The 20,665-nt window shown below is 40.7% G+C and overlaps 1 protein-coding gene across 4 annotated transcripts; it reads left to right on the top strand.

The window, feature by feature from the left end:
* Positions 1-131: 131 nt before the first annotated feature.
* LOC121348544 (histone RNA hairpin-binding protein-like) lies at positions 132-14,559 on the top strand. Of its 4 annotated transcripts, none has more exons than XM_041458229.1 (12): positions 132-271; positions 672-785; positions 1,100-1,213; positions 2,048-2,191; positions 3,053-7,189; positions 7,482-7,613; positions 9,783-9,887; positions 10,384-10,443; positions 10,690-10,821; positions 11,404-11,553; positions 12,785-12,869; positions 13,578-14,559. In XM_041458229.1, the coding sequence occupies exons 5-12, from the start codon at positions 7,146-7,148 to the stop codon at positions 13,692-13,694; spliced, it is 825 nt and encodes a 274-aa protein (XP_041314163.1). In that variant the 5' UTR covers positions 132-271; positions 672-785; positions 1,100-1,213; positions 2,048-2,191; positions 3,053-7,145; the 3' UTR covers positions 13,695-14,559. The 4 variants fall into 4 exon arrangements, with proteins under 4 accessions (XP_041314163.1, XP_041314154.1, XP_041314147.1 ...); XM_041458220.1 differs by having other exon boundaries at positions 2,016-2,191; XM_041458213.1 differs by having other exon boundaries at positions 1,999-2,191.
* Positions 14,560-20,665: the final 6,106 nt, after the last annotated feature.

The following is a 20,665-nucleotide window of genomic DNA, read 5'->3' as shown; positions in this document are numbered from 1 at the left end:
TGCAGTCAGGTGTTATGGGGAGAAAGGCTTTTGATCTGCCTGCAGTAGCACATAATGTTCTTACAGGTATGGTTTCTTTTCTCTGCTTAGCCTCCCTCTGAAAAATTGAGAGGAACTGTGTTGTCACAGTGCATGGATTCAGACATTTTCATTTTCTTTCCAGCCTTACTGACTCAGGACATCAGGATGCTTTTTCAAAGTGCTCAGAGTGGGAAGCCTTTGGTGAAAAAGATGAATTAATGACAGTACAACCAAGTATAGAAATAACAAGGTAAATGCCCCAGTGATTATGTTGTTATTTCTGTGTGTTGCTTATGCTGTAAAGGTGTCCTTTCCTTTTCTTTTTCATCTTTTCCTTCACCGGTTGCTACTCCTTTTTTTTGTTTTTCCTTCTTACATTTCCTCCAGCACGTGGTGTGTTTGGTTGTTATTTCTGTTCTTTGAGTTTACTTGGCTTTTTCCAGCCTGACTCTCCATCTGTTGCGTTCTGGTGCCTCTGCAATGCCAGGTAATGCTGGAAAATGAGGAGCCCCTTTGAAACTCTGTCTTGTAGAAAGAATTGGAAGCTTGCCTCTCACTTCTCAGCCTAAGAGCTGAAAGTTTCCTCTCTGTCTCCCTAAAGATTAATTTGTTTTGTAGTGACACCATGAGAGTTGTTTGTTTTTATGCAGTGACTCGATTCCAGCCAGTTGTTCTTCAGGATGGAACGATCCAGAACAGAAGAAATCCAGCTTCTTTCTGCCTGACAGCAAGTCTTGCAGGGATGCAGACTTCAGGCTGGAGAGGTATCAAATGCAGCTCATCAGCTTGGGTTTGAGGGGTATTTTTGCATATTATTTTAGTAGTTTAGTTGCTTTCTTGCTGTAATTCGATTGAAGCATTTATTATAAACATTTGATTTTTAATTTTTATTTAGGTATTTTTCACTATTTGTCTTAGGGATGTGTTGATAAATTTTTATATGTTGTGTGGTAAAATTCTCCCTTTGTTTTCATGTTATAGTCTTTGTTAATGTAAATGGATTGTAGCTGTATTTATTATTCAAAAGTTACCATAATAAAGCCACTTACTCTTTGGTTTTTGGCTTTTTTATTTGTAGGCTTAATCTTTGTGGCAGTTTATTGGATGGACATCAGTCAGAATACCCTGACAGAGGATGGCAAAGTGCAAATGCTGAAGATGCAATAGTGAGGAAAAAAATCTAAATACCAAGGTGAGTTTGTGCTGACTACTTAGTTGATTTGTTCTCTTTCAGTTGCCCATCCACAGTATAAATCTGCAGAGTGCAACTGTTCAGTTCAGGCAGATCAATTTTTCTTTTATTTTATTAAGTGTTTTATCCTATTCTCTTGCACTTAATACAGCACCTTAATTAAAAGACCTAGCGCTTAACACTTGCTAAGTTGAAAGTGTTACCTTTCAGCCAGAAGGTGTTTTTATCTCTCAAATGAAAAGTGCCAATTTTTTTAAAAGTATTTCAATAGCATCTTTTCTGTCTCTTAATGTTTTTATGATGAAATAACAACTTGGCATTTGCAGCAGTAGATTGTAGTGCAAATTTTCTTTTGGACTGTAGATTCCTGTGGTGCATTAATAGGATGGGTGGTAATCTGGGTCAAAAAGATTTTATTAGCAGTTAGTTTTTTGTGTAATTAGATTGTCTTTGATCTACATTTGATGCCATTTGATGCAGGCTCTGAAACATGGACTAGGATATAAATGTCTGTTAATCAGTGATCATTGAAAATTTTGCCTTATAAAACATTTTAAGAACATGGCCAAAATTAATTAACATGGCCAAAATTAAAATCTAAGTTTTACACTTAGATTTTGGATTATAGCAATGTGAGGAAAAGGCAGCTAGAGCTTTTAAAAAATTATGCTGGTGACATTTTTCTTTTGACTCTATTGATTTTTAATTTAAATTTTTTGAACATGAATAAGATTTAACACACTTTCACTTTTTAAAGTGCTAATTCAATACTTGAAAATATCTAGTCTCTCTTTGTATATAGAAGTATTGAAGAAGGAATTTCTCCTGTGACAGAAAAAGACTTGAAGAATAGGGATGTAGTCTGAGATCAGCAGATCAAGTCTTGGAAAACTGGTGCTGTCATGTAGGATCTGCACTGAAAGAGGAACAGATTTACAGTCAGCATATGTGCAATCAACATAAGGTGAAATTATTCAGGTAAAGAAGCACCTCTACATCACAGTTAAGAGCCTGTCTGGTTTCCACATAGTTGATATTTAGCTTTTTTTGCAGTGGTCTTTGTTGTAAATAAGGCTGTATTAAGGAATGTGTATATTCAGTGGCTTTGTAATCACTTGTTCTAATTGAAAAAAGGGCTCTGTTAGATGTAGAGTATATAAAGTGAATGCCTTCTCTGTGGAGCAACACATTGGTTTTCTGGGATGGAAAGATCAGTATTTAGAGCAATGTTGCCTTTAACCTTGGCTTTTAGGTGTGATGAGCTCTAACTCTCAAGTGTCAGGAACTTTATCTGTGGAAGTTTAATCTTACATGGTAGCTTACATGGTAGAATCCCACACTATCTTCCCTTTTGCTAAAAGAAATTCCTGTTTTAAACAGGACTAAATGTAAATGTATCTGGTTGATTTCTAGGGAAAAACCTTAGTCCATAGGACACCTAAGATATGTCAGAAATTTGTTGATTAGAATTGAGATAAAAGTCTGTTATATGAATTAATAATGACATTTAGATGAAAACGATGCAGGGGGTTGGGAAGAATAGGCTCAGCTGCTTCCTTTTCTCTGTGTCAAATACTTCAGGAATGTAGGAATCTAGTACTGTATTTCTTCAGTAATTTATGTTCTCAAAATGTTCATGCTAGCTGAAACACTTGCTTTAGTATGGACAGTATGGGTTTTTCCTTTATACTGTGCTATAAGCTCACCATATGCAGTGCTCTCTTCCATTTACTGCTACTGTAACACTGCAGCTTAAGAGAGGAGAAGAGGAGAAGGTTTTGTTGTTAATGCCGGGATAGAGCACGTTTATAAAATGCTGTTACCTGCTTTTTTGTTTAGGTTTCTACAGATCTTTATAAGGATAGATTGTTTTCTGCAAACTGTGCCTCAAGTGTAAAACTCCAGATTTTGTGAAGCCTGTGCTGCAATGACAATGGATGTTCCTTAAAGCTTTTGTGAGGACATTCCTGTTGTGCCTGTGTTGGCAGGTGACATGTGCACTATATTCCAAGGGCTGCTTCAGGTGATGGATCCTGCCATTCAGGAGGTCTTGTTCCTTAGGGTGTGCTGATGTTTCACCAGTGAATTGGTCCAGTATCAAGTCAGACTGAAAAATGCCAACCCCTCCAACCAAGGAACCTCCTCTGCTCCACTGGACCAGAACTGGGCATCCAGCCTGAAGAACTGTTTCAAAAGAATGTAGATAATTTCAGCCTTCCTCCAGTCAGTAAAGACAAGCTGTTCATAACTTTTGGATTGGGTGATCACCAATTTGGCCTATTTATTGTTCTCTGAGATGTATTAAGATGGCATTTGCCTAAGCCAGGTGAGAGAAGAGAAGGGAAAAGTGTATGGTTTATCAAAATCAGATCCTATTCTTGAAGGGGTTGAGTGACTGTTAGAACAGCAGCACAGCTTAAATACCTGGATTTTGCTTTTAGGTGTGTTGCAGCCTGACCCAAAGAGCCAGTCTGCAGTTAAAGAGTAGGAGAGGATACAGTGAGTGCCTGTTTTTCCTACAACTGTTGGGGATAAATAGCAGTATTTGCAGGTGTGGAGCTGCTCTTGTCCAGGCTAAGGGTTGTGATGGTGTTGGGGTTGGCTCTCCTTCTTTCATTCTGCTAGCACTATGTGCAGAAGTTTGAAGTGAGAGCTGTGGCTACAGTGGTTTGGACTAAATTCATGTGCCAGTTACAAGAATTTTACAATCCTTGTGTAGCATGTACTGGGATACCAGTGGCTGCTAGAGCTGGGAGTTGTCTCTGCAGGAGTTTGGTTTTGCTATGGGGCTGGCAGTACCCAGGGCCAAGAGCCCATTGTGCTGCTGATTTTGAAGTAAGCTACTTCCTCAGAAACTACTGTCACTCCCAGAATGTTATTTCCAGGCTTGCTCAGGCATTTTTCCCAACACAAGGATGTATCAGTCACACATCACAGAGCACAGATCATGTGTGTACAAGGGACACATCTGTACAGCACTTTTCTAAGAGGTAATATTTAGGACCTTGTTGTTCCAGTGTGCATGTTTCCTTGTGATTTATGATGCTTGTAAATAAGGGAATGTGTTACATTTTTGGCAATTTGCCTTTATGCAGAAGAATTAAAGACTTGAACTTCAAAAATCCTTGTTAGTCTGCTTTTGCAGTTGTGTTGTCAGTTTGATTATAAAAGGAATATGTGGCTTCAGTAGTACTTTCTTGTTTGTTTTAGGGTGTTTACTTGGTTTGGGTGGTGATTTTGGATTTTTAGTCCTTGCTAAAAGGGGAATAGAGGAGTCTTCAGAGATTAAAATTAGACTCTTGAAGGCAGTTTACAATTCTGGTTTTGTCCAGCCCCTCAGTTTTAAGGCATTGTAACTTAGTGGGAGGGAGCAGCTGAATCCCAGCACCCATTCTGCCATGGAAAGGGGTCCTGCTGGAGAAGAAGGAGCTGCTAGGTGAGAGTAATGGGCTGCTGAGAAATACTAAAACTCATTTTAAGTATTTTATGAGTATTAAGTGCCCTTAAGCTTTTGCCTGTGATGGACCGGGCCTGCAATGGATTTAGGGACACATCCGTAGGATTTTCCAATTCAGCAGTCCTTAAAAGATCTTTATATATCTTGGCTGAAGATGAGACTAGACATAGCATAACCAATCTGCCTGTGGCAGTTAAATTTTGGGCAGATTTATTCCCTAATCCAGATTCTGTGTGCTTGAACAAGCTGTGGTAGCACAAGGGAGGGAATCAAACAGCAGATGAAGTTTGACGTCTGCTAAAGTCATTTAGCAGACCTCATGGTGCTGCCAGTGGATGTAGAATCATCCTGTGTTCTAATTAGTAACCTGATTAGTCTAAATAGAGCACTCAAAACTGGAATGCAGCCTGTCCATGCACTTGTTTACCTACCCAAGGCTGTCTGACACAGAGCTTGCAAGTGAGGTAAGTGAAGCAGAAGTCTAGCACTCCACCCCCAGTTTTTCCTTTAATTTTACCCAACTTAATTAAATCTCCTCTGCATAAATCTGTGCTCGGTTTATAATTAAACCAAAATATACCCTGAACTTCAGCAGACAAGTTTCAATTTCTCCCTAGAAGTGACAAGTATCTTCTCTTGGCATGTTTCCACTGGGAGAGTCTCGTTATAGATGATACATTATCTGTGTTTGTGGAAACCATTCTTCACAGCCAGTTGTGAAATGCCAGGGCTTGTGTGTACTTTATTTTGTTTCTAAAACTCCTTTAAGGTCACAGCTGAGGATATCTCCTCCCCTTAAATTCCCACCGTGGTGTGAAACAGCTTTTCTGAAGGATTTTTGTTGCTGACAAGGACAGAAAGATGCAGTGCAGCTGTAATCCCTGAGCTGTGTCCCAGCAGATAGTTCTGCTGGATAAACTGAATTTGATTTTTAGATAGTGCTGTGCTCAAAGTACATTGTGGCTTCCAGGCTGCAGCTGTCCTCTGTCTGCCTTGCTTGGGTGTGTTCAGGTAAACATGCTGGTCTAGCTTTTGTCAGAGCCAGGCTGAAGGGAGGGGAGTTTGTTTGTGCATGTTTTGAACCTCTGCTGTACTTCAAGCATGACCTTGGTTCAAGAACACAGTTCTGTTTTCCGTAGTAGTGTGTGGGAAAGGAGGGGTTCCAGCAGAGCAGACTTTTCTGCAGGAATGTGGATGTTCAGGCAGATGCCACACAGATGTGTGTTTGTACAAAATTTACTATAGTAAACCAGGCAACAGGAATTGAATTTTCAAAGTAAAATCCCCTCATGCGTAGCAAGGCTGAAATGTATCTTTATTTAAAAAAAAAAAAAATCAAAACCAAATACCACCTGTTACTGTGTGCTCAGAAAGTTTCTCCAAAACCATTGCTGCACTTCGATAGTTGCTTTAATGTTTTAAGCTGATTAGAAAAACCCACCAAACAAATTTTTGTTTGCTACTTCTGCGGTCTGTTTTACCAGATGGAGACATGGTTTAGCAATGGACTTAGCAGTGCCTCGTTAACAATGGTTGTACTTGATGATCCCACCTTAATGAACCTGTTATTGTAAGGCTTTTTCAACCTTAGTAATCCATTGTAAGGCCAGAAGAAAACCATTTCTGAAGTGTCCCACCGGTCTTCAGGCTGCAAATGTATTATTGTTTAAAGCTGTTTGTGTTCTGCTGGAGTTCTTCAGGTTGTTTCTAAATTACTATTCTAAAATGAGTGTATGCCCAGTAGTGGGACCAGCGGGATCTCACTGTGCATGTGTAAGTAAAAACCCCAGAAAGGTCCATGGACCAAGTGACCACCTCGTGTCGTTACCCAACCTTCTTCACTATTTTTAGGGAATTTAAAGTCACATCATTGTGAAATTTATGTAGTGACTGTCTGGAGTGGGGTTTGAACTGCCACTTGAACTACCCTGTGCGCTTCATCGACTGTACAGCTTTTCCGGGGACAGTCATCCTTCATATTTAAATCGCGGGAATTTGTATTTTTCTTTTTGTTTGGGCTGGATTTTTCCCTGTTGTTTCCCTGTTGAGTCCCGCCGCCACCGCGCGCCAAAACCGCGCGCCGCCGCGCTCGATTCTCCCGCCAACACGCCCCGGGGGCGGGGCCGGGCGGAGCGGGCTGAGCCATTACCCTTCCGGGGGGGTGGGCGATGTGTGTGAGCGTCTGGGGGCGCGGGGCGGCCGCTGTGCTTTGCCTCTCGCCCCCCCTCCCCCCCTCCGCACCTATCCCGTGGATGCGCCCCGCGGGGAGGCGGAGCGGGCGTGTCGCTCTGCGCCGGCGGGAGATGCGAAGGGGCTGAGCGGGAAGGCGGCAGCGCTCCCTCGGCTCTGCCTCTCTGCCCGCCTCAGCTGTCCTCGCCTGCCAGTTCGTCACCGCCCGGCTCTCCTTCACCGACCTCCTCAGTTCCCCGCGCCCGGCTCTGCCTCCAGGCCTCCCTCCCGAGGATACCCCGCGCCATGTCCTTCCGCCAGAGGAGCCCGCATGGCAGCACGAAGAGCAGGTAGGGCCGCCGGGCCTCGTTCCCCGCGTGATACTCGGCCCTCGCTCCCCGCCGTCCCGCGGCGGAGTCTCTGAGGGGGTGGGGGGCAGGGGGGCGCAGAGCGGGCCCGCAGAGCCCCCTCAGAGCGAGCCCGTAGAGCGGGCCCGCAGAGCCCCCTCAGAGCGGGCCCGCAGCGAGTGGCGTCGCCTCCCTGCGTTTGCGGGAGTGAAATGGGTAAACAAGCGCGGTCTCTGAAGGAGGTTAAAGCCCTAAAGCCCACCGCGTTCTCGTGTGTCGCTGTGTTTGTCCCCAGCCCTCAGCACCCCCCGCGCTGGGCCCAGGCGCGGAAACGCGGCGCCGATGGGAAGCGGCGGAGGCAGAACGAGCCCGAATCCTCCGTGTTTGAGGAAAACGAGCCCAGGCCTGAGGACAGCCGGCTGGACAGGTGAGCGTGGTGACAATGGCAGCGACTTCCGGCTCTTTTGTTCGCGGGAGCTCTTATACTGACCCTTTTCTTCAGTTTTCCTAGCCCTGCCTGTTTATCAGTCCCTCATCAGCCACAAATAGCTGGTCATAAAGGAGGGAAAAGGATCGAGTGCAGTGCTTTTATCTTGGAGTCTGTTCTTAAGAGTCAGCATTTTTCATTCTTACCTCTTGAAATATGTCCTTGATAATTTATGTCCTATTTCGTGCTGGTTTACTGCCATTTATCGAGGACTAATACTGTGCAGGCCCGTTATGTTTGTACACAGGCTGTACAAACAGTTGTAAAATTGAAGTAAATGACAAAAATCAGTTCTTAGAAATGATCTATTTTGTGTTTCTGAAGAGAGTACAGAGAAGTTGTGTTATATTTCAACACGTTTGTGGGGGGATCCAGTTTTGAGGTCACCCCATAATGCTGCCTTCCGTGTTTGCCAGCACAGCTAGACTTAAGTATCTTATTTTATATCACATTTTCAGTCTGAGCTATTCATGCCACAGTCTCTTTAATCACTTTGATCTGTGGATGGGAGTTGTCCCCACAGCCCACTTAATTGAATCAAGGTTTCTTGAAAATGGGGTAGGTTGTGCCCACCATGTTCCTTGGCTGAAAAAGCAGGGAACACGTTGGTCAGTGGCACAAGTTACTCCATCCAGAGTAGCTTAAACTAATTCCAGGAAGCATGGTTGAACAGCAAGGATGAAACTTTACAGATATTTTCAACATAAATAAGTTAAATACTTTCAACACTTCTGTGTGTCTCCCAGTTTTGAATTGTGCAGACATACTTCCTGGTTTCAGTTTGGATTGAGCTCTGAAATTGTTCTCTTCCTCTGCCAAAACTGCTTTTTGTTTTTGCCAATCCAACCATTTCAAATTCTCAAAAGTAAGGAGGATCAGGATGGAGGCTGGGTCATCTTGATAATCACAGCACAGGTACAGAATCAAACAAATATAAAAAGGTATCACATCCAGTGTTGAGGAAAAAACTCAGCAGCTGGAGCCAACTGGGATTCTGCTGTTTGTTCTCTGCTATGGGAGAGCAATAACAAAATGTGGCCTGTATTCTCTGCAAATCTAGAAATTGGTGTAAGCAAAAGTTAAAAATCCTTGGAGCTTGAACAAATCTTTGCAGAGGCACCTGTACTGTTTGCTATGGATTTTTAATTCTGCCACGTTGGTAACTGGGTTTCATCTAAAAATAACTTTTAGTTTGAATTTAACAAACCACTCAAAGTTGTGCAAACCAGTTTAGGAGCAGGGAGGGAGTTGGAGCTGGTTTTAGTGCAGGTGGATCTAATTCCCTGACTCCAGGGGACACGTTTCCACAGAATCCTGGAACGTCTCCAGAGCATTTCCAGACCTGCTGAAAAAGCTCTGCTCTGTAGATACAGTTTTGAGTTTTACTTAGGGGAAAATTGGTCGTCAGGAAGACAGGAGAAACACTGAATAATCTGAATGCAGGCAGCAGTAGATGGCTGGGAAGAGGTATGGGCTTATTCCCCACAAGAGTCTGAACCTGCTGAACGTGGCCTGCAGCAAAGTTGTGAAACCAGTTTGCAAAGTCAGAGCAAATCTCTCTTTCCCAGCTAAAACAGGACATTTTTGTGCCTTTACCTTCTCTACTAGGCATATATTTACATGGTGCAACTCCTGGCGCTATCATGTAATTTTAATTAATTAGTTTTGCACTTAATTCTGTGCTCCAGATTTTCTCTTATACAGCTAATGAATCTGCAGTCATCAAAGAATAAATCATTGCTAAGTCATTTAGTGGAGTGAAAAGAAGTGAGTAAATGAATAAAGTTGGTATTTCTTGTACCATTTTCTGAAGAACACGAGCTGGAAGTTACTGAAAGCATGGGCTGGGTTATCAAGCTACAGTGGTATGGTTCTATAGATACCTGCATCAATTTTAAGAAAGCCCAACACAAGCCACACAACCTCAAGGTGGAAGTCACAACTGATGCTTAATTTTACAGTGATAAAATGTTAATAAAACATAAGGTTTCCACAGCCATTTTGAGTATTGTAAATAATTATGTTTAAGGGATCAAGCTGTGAATGGGGGAGGTGAATACAATAACCCAAACTTTTAACATAGAGCCTTAATCTTCTTTTTCTTTCTAGTTTTACAACACCAGAAGGTCCTGGACCCCTTTCCAGATGTTTAGACTGGGCAACTGCAGTGGAAGAAGATGAAATGAGGACCAATGTTCACAAAGAAATCGCAAGGTACTCCTGGGTGTTTAAGATGGAGTGGTAAAAGGAAGAGAAATAGAAGTTGTCTTGTAGAATGTTTCAACTTGTATTTTTAACTTCACTATTGTAGTAAAATCAGGCCATCCTCTGCTGCTTTTAGATCAGCTTTGGGTTAAGTCCTGCACGAATGTCATGGGATACTCTCTGGAGATTGGATGTGTATCCCTAAATATCTCCCTTTTGGAAGAAGCTTTCCTGAATCTCTTAGATTAAAATACCCTCTAACTAATGACTGTTTTTTCATATCATCGGTATGAGAAGTTGCTTTATGAAAGAGAGTCAGGAAAAAAAGTCCTTGTGTTTTTATTTTTTTAAGGGAAAAGTGAAACATCCATTTCATAGTGAAAAGTCTTTGCACTGTCTGGGGTGCTGCTGCTTTTCGGAAAAGTTAATTCAACTGTGAGCTGTGACAGTGCAGGCTTCATTCTTTGTGTACATAATTTCTTAAAACTGATTTGAATTCTTACAGACACAGAAGAAAACTCCTGATAAATGAATTTTCAAGAGAAAGGAAGTCCTCCTCGGGAAGGTAGGTTAAATTTCTAGCTTAGCTGAGGAAAGTCTTGAAAATAGAATTTTCATTGTACAATGTTTCTTAAAACACATGGTTTAAAACAGTTCATCTCAAGTCTGTTCCAACACCATGGTTTAGTAACACCCCGAGCATTTGTTTGAAAAGTTTTAACATGTTTATTTATAGCCTTTTACAAGTGGGTTTGTTTGAATGTCACGGGTTTTCTAGTAGTCCCAAACCTGCAATGTTTTTTTTCTTCAGTTCTGATTCAAAGGAGTCCACGGTGACAGTAGAACTTGAGACAGATGAGGTGGTTTTGATGAGAAGACAAAAACAGATAAACTATGGAAAAAACACAATTGCATATGATAGATACATTAAAGAAGTTCCTAGGTAAGCTGCTTGACTTTCTAAAAAACTAAATGTCCATCTGCAAGTCATACCTGTTCTTTATAAGCACATTAATGTACTAAACTTGGTATCCAATACACATTCTAATAGAAGGCATCTGCAAATTAAAGTTTTAAGACATTTTTGAACTGTTAGGTCACACTAACAGTCAACTTGAGGTGTGGTTTAAGGTTTTATTTTAATGAGTCAGTATATAAGAAATACCTCATGCTGCTGAAATGGAAATGAAAGTTCTTTTGGATGTGCTTGTCAATGAGAGGAAATGAAACTGCTTTTTGCAGTCAGTTTTCTCATGAATTAACTACAAGACAAAATGGGCTACAGTTGCTGTTGAGTTTGGAATTCAGTTTTCAGACCTAGAAATGATAATTCTTTATTATTATTTCATTTGACTTGAAGTCAGAAAAACTAAGAAGTTCATATGGAGCTGGCAAACCTTTGCTTGAGTGCTGGAATTGCACATTGGTCTTTCCTCATAAATAATACAATCAGTTAACATTTAAAGCTATGTTATGTATGTGTGACTAAAGCACTGATAATTTTTCATGTCTCATATCTGAATAGATGCCATCGTATACCAGGAGTTCATCCCAGAACTCCAAACAAATTTAAGAAGTACAGCCGTAGGTCTTGGGACCAGCAAATCAAACTGTGGAAAGTTGCCCTGCATTCCTGGGATCCTCCAACTGAAGGAGGATGTGACCTGCAGGAAATGTATGTACAGAGTATTCAAAATGCTGTTATAGAAATTATGATGTGAAGTCTCATGTTTAGGAGATAAACACCACCCCCAGCATAGTTCTTTTTGAGACAAGTCAGAGCTGAATTTTTTTCCTAATTATTTATCCACACTTGGTGCTGTTCAGTTCCTTCTCAGTCAAAATATCCAATGGCTTCCTGGTCCTTTCCCAGTATCCTTGGAAGGGCATACATACATATCCCTCACTTTTTTAATGGTGAAAGCAGAGCCAGTTCTGTGCTGCTCTGTAAAATAATCACCACACCATCAACAGGAGCCAATTCCTTCAGAGCTGCCTTCAAATTATCTGGTAGGAGCAGTGCTGGAGAGTTCTCATTAATGGCAGGTCTCCTGAATATTGAGCTTGGACCAATCCAGTGTACAGGAACCTGCCTCCCTCTTCTCACTTGCTAGGTCAAGAACAGACGTATAAAAAGTTTCTTCTCCAGCGAGGGAGAATTGTGAACTCATCCCAAGCTCAAAGCATGGCCACAAGTGTTCACAGCCCAACTCCAGAAGATGTAGAGTGATGCCCTAGTTATTTTCCTCTGTGGAAAGCAATACAGCTGATCAGCAACGTGTGACATAAAACTGGCAGTAGAGAATGAAGGGGACAAAGATGGAACTTAATTCCTCAGCAGGCAGTTTTTTGTTAATAGTGATTTTCCTTAATGGAATTTTTTAAAACTACTGCAGAGCAATAGGATCTAAAAGAAAAGCTTCTTTTTAGCTTCCCTTTACTTGCTATCAATGTGAGGGGAGTTAGTACTTCAGCCAGATCCCTGCTGTGTGCGCTGCTGTTGAAATGCTGCCTTCAGATGCTGGGGTCTAGGTCTGTGTGTAATGGATATTAAATCTTTGCAAAACAGATGGATGAAAACCTTGTCTGGGAAAAAAAAATTCATTCCTCTCCTGTAACATTTGCTTTGAGGCATTGCTTGAGCACCGGGTTTTTGTCTTTGACAAGCTGCAGTATTCAGTCTCAAGTCTTTTAATTCAGTCCTTGGCCATTTTGGCAGTACTGAGCTGTCCTGCAGTTCTGTTTGCTCTCCTCAGTTTGCCACCACTGTCCCTGTGATCTCTGTAGGTCTCTTTGCTCTCCTCTGGTCTTTTTTTTTTTTTTTTTTCAGAACTGCACAACAAAATGCATCTTAACACTAAAAAATCATTTTATTTTATGCTATATTCTTCTAAATGATTTTACAGTTGTCCTGTTGACCTTGGTGAGATGGAGACAGAATCTGTTGGAAGCAATTCTACTGAATCTCAAACGAGCTGTCAAGAAAATGATGTAAGCATATCTATTATTTGCATAACTATTTGCTGATAATTGTCTCATTGCTTAGAAATATATCCAGAGCAGCCTGAATACCTCACAGATCCATCATCTACTTTGTTTAGGGACTGTTTGTAAAGCTGAGAAATTTTGAAATTCAGGTATTTTCCAGCTATAGCCATGATCTGTCTTATGTAGTCTTGGGTTTAGAGAATTAGAACTTAAATTATATTCTCAAAATAAAAATATCCCATTTTTCATAGCCTACAAAAGAAAATTTATTTGTTGCAAGTAAATCATTTATGGACTGTAATGTCCTATATTACTTTAGATTGCAATATCTAATATTAAGATAGGGTGGAATTTCCTTGTCACACAGAAGTAGGCTCCTTTTATGTCCAGAAAGCACTTGGTGCAGCTGAGCAGTAAAGATCTAGGAATGCTTTTCTTACTGGGTTTATTTTTCTAATATTAAATCTGTATTATGCTTTAATGTTTGCATATGTAGGTCCTTGTTACGCTTGCAAGGTATCTTCAAATGTGGTTGGATGGGCAGAAGCCTACATCTCTTAATATTAAGACTAGCATTGAGTTTTTATGGCTTTTGAAGCATTTGTAAGCCTTTGTCATAGTGTGGTCTAAATGAATTACAGAAGTTAATTGAATTACCTGTACTAATAACCTTTACTTAACTAGTAATTATTGATTGCCTTTCCCTTCCAGGATACCTGTTCTGGCACTCCCACCAAAGTTAGACATGTTGACTATCAAGCAGAAGGAGAATTTGACTTGGAAGTGTGTTTGAGTGAGCCACTGAAAGAATTTGATACTGTGAGTTAAATAGTCTTGTGCAACCTGTTTTAGTGAAAGTTTCTTTTAAATTTGAGAGGTTAGCTTGATCCATAACCTGTTAATAGTAAGAAACCTTAAGCAAAGTTGAAGACTGTTCTCAAAGCTGTGATTGGTCTAGGTATTCTCCAGACCAAACTTATATAAAATTGCAATTAAGTTGTGTGACTTCTTGTTAACTTTTAATTTGTGTATATCAGATTTTTTTATAAAACTTTTCAATAGTAAAACTAGCCAATGGCAGTGCTATCCTCTAGTAATTATAAATAGCACAGCAAGATCTTACCAATTTCCCCCACTCCCTCCCCCACTGTGAACACGATTTCAGTTGTCCACCTGCAGATCAAGAGCCAAGTTGGGGTTTTTTGTTTTTTTTTGTTTCCTTGCTTTTACATATGGCTCTTGTAACACTCCTGACCTGAAGAAATGCACGTTTTAATGTGCATGTGGCTGATTAGTACTAGCAAGCCCATCTACTGCAGTTACTGTAAGTTTAACTACCTTACCTTAAAAAAAACACTTTCTTTTTTTGCAAAAATATTTCAGAAACAATTGGAAGTTTGATACCCTCAAGAAATTGGAGGTCAACATGGTAAAGTCTATGCAATAATGTTGGCTTTTTTTAAGAAGTAGTAGCCTTAACTTGAAATTTGTAAATAGTCATCAGTCATTTATTAATGCAGTCAAGAAAACAATGTCTAGAGAAAGTGCTTGATTCTTTCAGTTTTCTGGTTTTAAATGTAAAACTGTTGTAAATGTTACCAACTGTACAGATTTTCTGCTGAGAGCAGTTCGTGTTTCTATTGCTTTTGCGTGGGATGTTGCTGGAAAATAAACAGAACTGCATTTACTTTTACATATGACTCTTCATTTCCTGCTAGCAGTGCTCTGGCATAATGAAATGCAGGGAAATGCTGAAAGCCAAGTGATATTGGTACTAAGCCAGGATAAATCTGTATTAGCACCATCCTCTGACTTTGAGGAGACCTTAAAATCTATTTACATCGCCACCAGAGTGAATTTGAGACAATTTTGTTTAGTAGATGTCCATTAGCTGGTTGCCAAGTTCTGTTCTCTAGGAAAAACTGCTAGAAGAGCTGGGTGAACATTTCTTCACTTACAGGACATCTTTTACAGTCACCTCACCTGGTTTTATCTCTTAAAATGGAATTCCTGGGTGTTGATGTTACACCTCTTAAACTCGTCAACTCAAGGGAGTATCTTAACTAGTAATATTGGTTACAGCTGTCTGATTTGTTAGGCACTTTGGAAATCAGGTAACTTCATCTGATGGGGAAACTTCCAAGAGGAAGCAGTGGCATTGGGATAAGGTTGGTGCTAAGTTCTGATGTAAAGGAGACAGCCTTCCTCACATGTATTTTTTACAGAAAAAGCAACAAAATAGTAGTTGCTTTCTGCCTGGACTGAGCACCCTCTGTAATTCCCAGATTGCTTTTCTCATGTCACATTTTCTGGCCACACTGTTGCTGGTTGTTCTCAAGTATTTTTGGTGTGTCAGTCTGTAGCTGAGTATCAGAACTGCCAGTAGAACTGGGTTCTTTAAAAGAAGTTTTTTCTATCCTACTGTAGCTACCCAAACAGGTTGGATCAGTGGGATATTCAGGAGATTGTTTAGAGGCTTCTGAGGGGTAAGGTTACTTACACCTGGTTTTGAAATAAGGAAGCACATGGGTTGGGACAATCTCTCCAGCACAAATGCAGGCTGGGGGGATGAACAGATGGAGAGCAGCCCTGAGGGGAAGGACTTGGGGATGTTGGTGGGTGGATGAGAAACTTTAAGTGACTCAGCCATGTGCACTCACAGCTCACAAAGCCAGCTGTGTCCTGGGCTGCACCAAGAGCAGCGTGGCCACCAGGGGAAGGGAGGGGACTCTGCCCCTCTGTGAGGCCCCACCTTGAGCACTGCATCCAGCTCTGGGCTGGAATGTGGGGAACACAGTGCGAAGAACACTAATCCCTGGGCAGGGTTCAGGCAAACAACTGGGATGCACTTCTCTGTTATAATGGAGCACACAACAAATAATTCTCCTTTGGCAAGTGTCTTGAGGTGCTTTTAAATTTCTGCAGTTACTTCTCAGTGGTTAGTCCATAATGTGGTATATAATTTGAGATGAATCCAACTAATCTGCTACTACTCAGATAAGGTTCTCAGCACAGGCCTTGGGATATGACCCTCCTGCACTGCCTGTGCCCTGCCCTCTGAATTGTGCCCCCCTGTACATGACCCTGCCCTTCTGAGAAGGGTGTTGCCTCTCACTGTGCTCACTCTGTTCCATCTCTGCTCTATTCTGTCACCTTTCAGTGTGCTCTGTCGCTTCTGCTTTACACTGTAAGATTCTGTGACACTGTTTTGGGGTGGGTTTTTTTTGCTAATTTATCCTTTGTTTTCCTGTCGTGTGCTCCAGCTTGCTTACAGATATCTTAATTCTGTTGATCTCATTAAAAGCAATCTGAGGTGCTGTTCAGCTTTCAGTTCGGTGCAACACACTCACCCAGGAACCAGGTGGGTATGATCCAGACTAGAAGTGTAGCTGGTCTGTCTTCAGTAGCTGGTCTGTGTTCAGTAGCCCGTTGTGAAACAGGCTCAGATTTGTTACTTTTTCCTGAAGGAGCTGGCCATCCACAGTAATGTCTTCACTACAACAACTCCCCTTTGTCTCAGTTACTTAGATCACTTTGTTTTTATGGTTGGTATTTAAAGAGAGCACTCAGTTTGGATGTTTTTCCAAAGGTCATGAACACCAAATTGGAAAAAAAAAAAACAGTTTTTTGCAATAGAATTAAGCCCTCTAGTGGTTAAATGTGGGCTAACCCCATTCATTTAGGGCAGTATCTGGTAATAGAGGAATCTTATGGAAAAACAATGTCCATATGTTCAGTTGTGCAGAGTTGCATGTAGTGGAGTTTGCTTCAGATGGAGAGCAAGCAAGTACTGCTGTCAAATTTTAGCCTTATTAGGTTAAATTCATCTAAAAATAAAACGGAGCAGGTTGTTCTGTAGGCAGCAGAACCTGTCAACCCTGCTTTTTATAGACCTGTGCCTTCTGGTTTGTGTTTCTCTTACTCCCTTCACACCAAGCCCTGTCCCCTTTCAGCATCCTCATGCCATGCCTAGCTGACAGTCGTGGCTGTGGCTGATTTAAAGCTCCATCTGTTTTGGCTGGGCCATTGGTACATGTGTGTGGGTAGGGTGGCAAGCAGAACATTAAAGAGCTGAGCTATCCCAGCTTGTCCTTCACTTGGGCATTAATTGGGTCTTCCTTCATCACTCAGCTGTTGTCACATAAACCATAAGGGAACATATTTACCTTTCAGTACCTGGACAGCCAGTTCAAAAATTAGAAGTGACAGGACAGAGATTTTGGAAAAGACTTGTCAGTACAATAATTTAATGCTCCAAGGAACTCAAGCTAAAACCAGCTTTCTTCCATGAATCCATTTTTAAGTCCAAAAATACCATTCAAACAACTTTCTGTTCATGCAGATATTTACTGGAGTTATTTTCAAGATTTTCTGTTTTACTGTGTTCCCAATGTAAATAAGAGCAACTACATCTACCTGAGGATGGATCTGTATGTAAACCTGGGGGATCAGGCACTTATTTATCAAAACTAGGCTAGTAAAAGACCCCTTTTAAGAGAATTTTGACCTTACTAGAAGTTCTTGCTCTTCTGTATTTTCTTCTATATGGTTTCTCATAATGCGAGAAGATTGGTTGCTAGCTGTTGAATACTGAGTTTGAGTGCTTCCTGACAACTAGAGACAAATTTGCCAAAATATTATATAAATAGTTAAGAGAATGAAGTTACTTTGTGAAGTGTCAAAAATCCATTCTACTTTCAAGGAAAACAGTGTAGTTAGAATGTAATGTATACACTTTAGTTAGAGAAGGTGGTAATGCTGAGCAGAATTTATTCCAGTTGTGCACTGTTTAGTTTTGTGGCATCTGGGTAATACTTAAATGCAAGGAACCAAGATTTAGCAACTGCCACTGGTGGCCCCCACTGCATTTTTTGATTACCAGTCCTGTTCACTCTGAGCTTGTCACTTACCTCTTGGATTGTGTTCAAGCACAAGAGAAAACTAATTTATTCAAGAAATGCTGATTCGTACACTCAAAAAATAACTTCACTTTGAGTGGAAATTTGGAACTTGTTTTGTGGGTTAAAGTGGGGCCCAGCTGTCTGTGTTGGGACCTTTCTGTCTGTCCAAGTGTATTGAGAAAGTTTCTGGGAGGTACAGGAGTGGCTCTAATTATTAGCAAAAACAATGTTCCCTTTTGTGTTTCTTTAGAAAGGGGCTGTTCCATTTCTGCTGAGAAATACTTTGTTTTCAGAAATATGAGTGCCATATAGAGATGAAGATTTGGGCCTGCTCTTTCATTCCACTTTCATGTGCTGGAATCAAAGATACTTTGGAGCACTGCAGAGGGCAGTAAAAGTGCATGTTTAATTACAGGCACACAAAAGGGAGCTCTGAGTTGCTTTATATTTGTTGTAAATGCCAGGAATCTAATTATACTTACTGATTCTGACCTCAGGAGCAACCCATAGTCCCAATAAAGCCCCTGCAAGTCTGTCATCTTTCACTGTTCTTTCCATTTCCAGTTTCACTTGATCTTAAGCCCATTATTACAAAGAATGGAAGATAATAGTAACTTAACAGCAGACAGAGGAAAAATGGACTTCAGGAGGGAGAAAAAGTCCTCCTGACAGACAGTACGAGCCTGCTTGCATTTAAAATCCTCAGTGATCTACAGTGGAAGTATCTGAAAATGCTTATTTTAGTTGTTTGAGCTTCACTTTTGTGAACAACAGAAAACTATTTTTTCCTGAGGGGTTAAGATTTCCCAGGGAAAACTAATTTCAGGATTTTATCCACAGCTGACTAGCTTCAGAATATTCCTGGACATTGAATCCAAATTCCTTGACATGTGTTAGAAAGTGTGTCATACACCTACCAAGCCCTCACTGCTCTGAAAGTATTGCTGTCTGAGCTCAAATTCCACCTTGCAACTGGAGTGTTGGATGTGGAATTGTAGCAGGGAATTAGCAGCAACTGAAAGGAGCGTGTTGGTGAGGTTACCACGTGTGTGCAGAGGAAAAGGAACACAGAGAGAGTCAGTCCCTCCTGGAGACTGCTCATAGCCTGAGCAGCTGAATGTTGAATTGCAAGGATATGGCAAAGCCAGAATTGATAGGTCTATCAGGAATAAAATGTCGTTTTGCTGGGCCCCTGCACTACAGCACTTATCTTGGAAAGAAAAAGACAAAAAATTAAACCAGCCAGGCTTATCTAGAAGCAGACTCATGCCTCAATATGCTGCTAAAATTTCTGGAACAATGTTCTCCAATGATAAGACTCGTAAGAAATGTGCAGTATTGATTAACAAAGAATGGCCTGATAGTGCCTAGAAGAATTTGGTACTTCGTGACCTGTCAATTTACCAAAATAATAAATTATTATTTTAATGATATTTGAGAATAAAACTCCTTCCTCTCATTCTTATGAGCAACAATCTTGATGCTAGACCATGTGGAAGGCACAGAGGTGAGGCTTAACCTGATCCTTAATCTATTTTTAATGGATTCTGACCATTCCTTAGAATACTTATAAAGAAACATTCTGATTTTGTCATGTTGCCCTCCCAATAGTAAATTTAGATACATCAATTATTGCAATTCAAATATATATATATTTAATATCTATAGAATGTATAGATATATGTAATATTTTTTAAATCTTCTGAATTGTTGACAGAAGTGCTTCAAGTAGGAGTGGATCCCATTATTTCTCTGAATTATAATAATGCCATAGACTAAGTGAGACCTAGTGCAGTTTTAGTGTTGGGATCTGAAGGGCTGGATGGATGGAATTGCAAGTTTTGCAGATCATAATCCAGTGTGGCTGAAGCAGTTATCTTCAAGCAGATGGTGAGCTCCTCAGAAAGTGTCTACAGCTGGGCAGGGACAACCTTCTTTTAGTGTAAAAAATATCTACAGACAAAACTTCTGATTTTAATGAAAAAAACAAAACTATGTCTAGGGAAGTTGGATTCAGGTCCTTGATGTGCCTGTTGTGGGAAATCAGCTAAACCAGGGACTCACTTCCCTGCAGGCTCCTAGCTGGGGACCAGGGTCTCCTCATGGTCAGAAAATATTCCCAAAGAACCTGCCTGTAAAAACATCACAAAGTCTCTGTTTTTATATTAGTTAATAAATTATTTCTGCTAAGATATTCCCTCAGAAAAACTCCACAGCAAATCTGAGATGAATTTTCAAGCTCTAATTCGAAGAGGTGAAGTAGATTTGGGTAGTGTGGAAGAAGATACACTTTGTCTGCCAGCACAAATCTGTTTCACTGGATCCACAGTTAGAATTTAGGCTGTTTGCTGGAATTCAGCATAAAGTTGTTTGTTTGTTTTATATTAATGCAGCATTTTAAGAAGTTATGAGAGCTCATGTCTCTAAGAACACCAAGAAATTGGGACTTCTTTCATTGAAGAATGTGGTTTTTCTTGCTTTCCATAGCCTTTCTTGGTTTGACGGTGATGCATTCATAAGGGAACAATACCAGCAACTTTGGAAAAATGTGTTTTACAAATTAAAATGGGTATTGATGAGGAGGAAAAATCCACATTCTTGCTGGTCAAACAAGTATGCCTGACTGTTAACAACAAAGTAGAGCCCCTGCATGAACTTAGCTGTGAATCAACTAATAATATATTAAAGCTGAGAACAGTATTTTGCTTTCAGAGTCTTGCTGCTGTGAGTTCTGCTTTTCATGAGGATGCAGATGAAAAAGGGATGATCCCTTTAAGAGTTTGATAGGTTAAGTCACGAAATTCATATCTCACACACCAGGCAAAAAAATATGCCAGCAACTGCTGGGAAAATGACAACTGCAGTGTCTGATCGCTTGTCAAATCAATGAGGCTTTTC

The sequence above is a fragment of the Pyrgilauda ruficollis genome, unplaced genomic scaffold, assembly GCF_017590135.1.
Source record: "Pyrgilauda ruficollis isolate IOZ18807 unplaced genomic scaffold, ASM1759013v1 scaffold1, whole genome shotgun sequence".
NCBI classification, from domain to species: domain Eukaryota; kingdom Metazoa; phylum Chordata; class Aves; order Passeriformes; family Passeridae; genus Pyrgilauda; species Pyrgilauda ruficollis.
The sequence above is the reverse complement of the archived record's forward strand: the minus strand, read 5'-3'. Positions and strand labels throughout refer to the sequence as shown.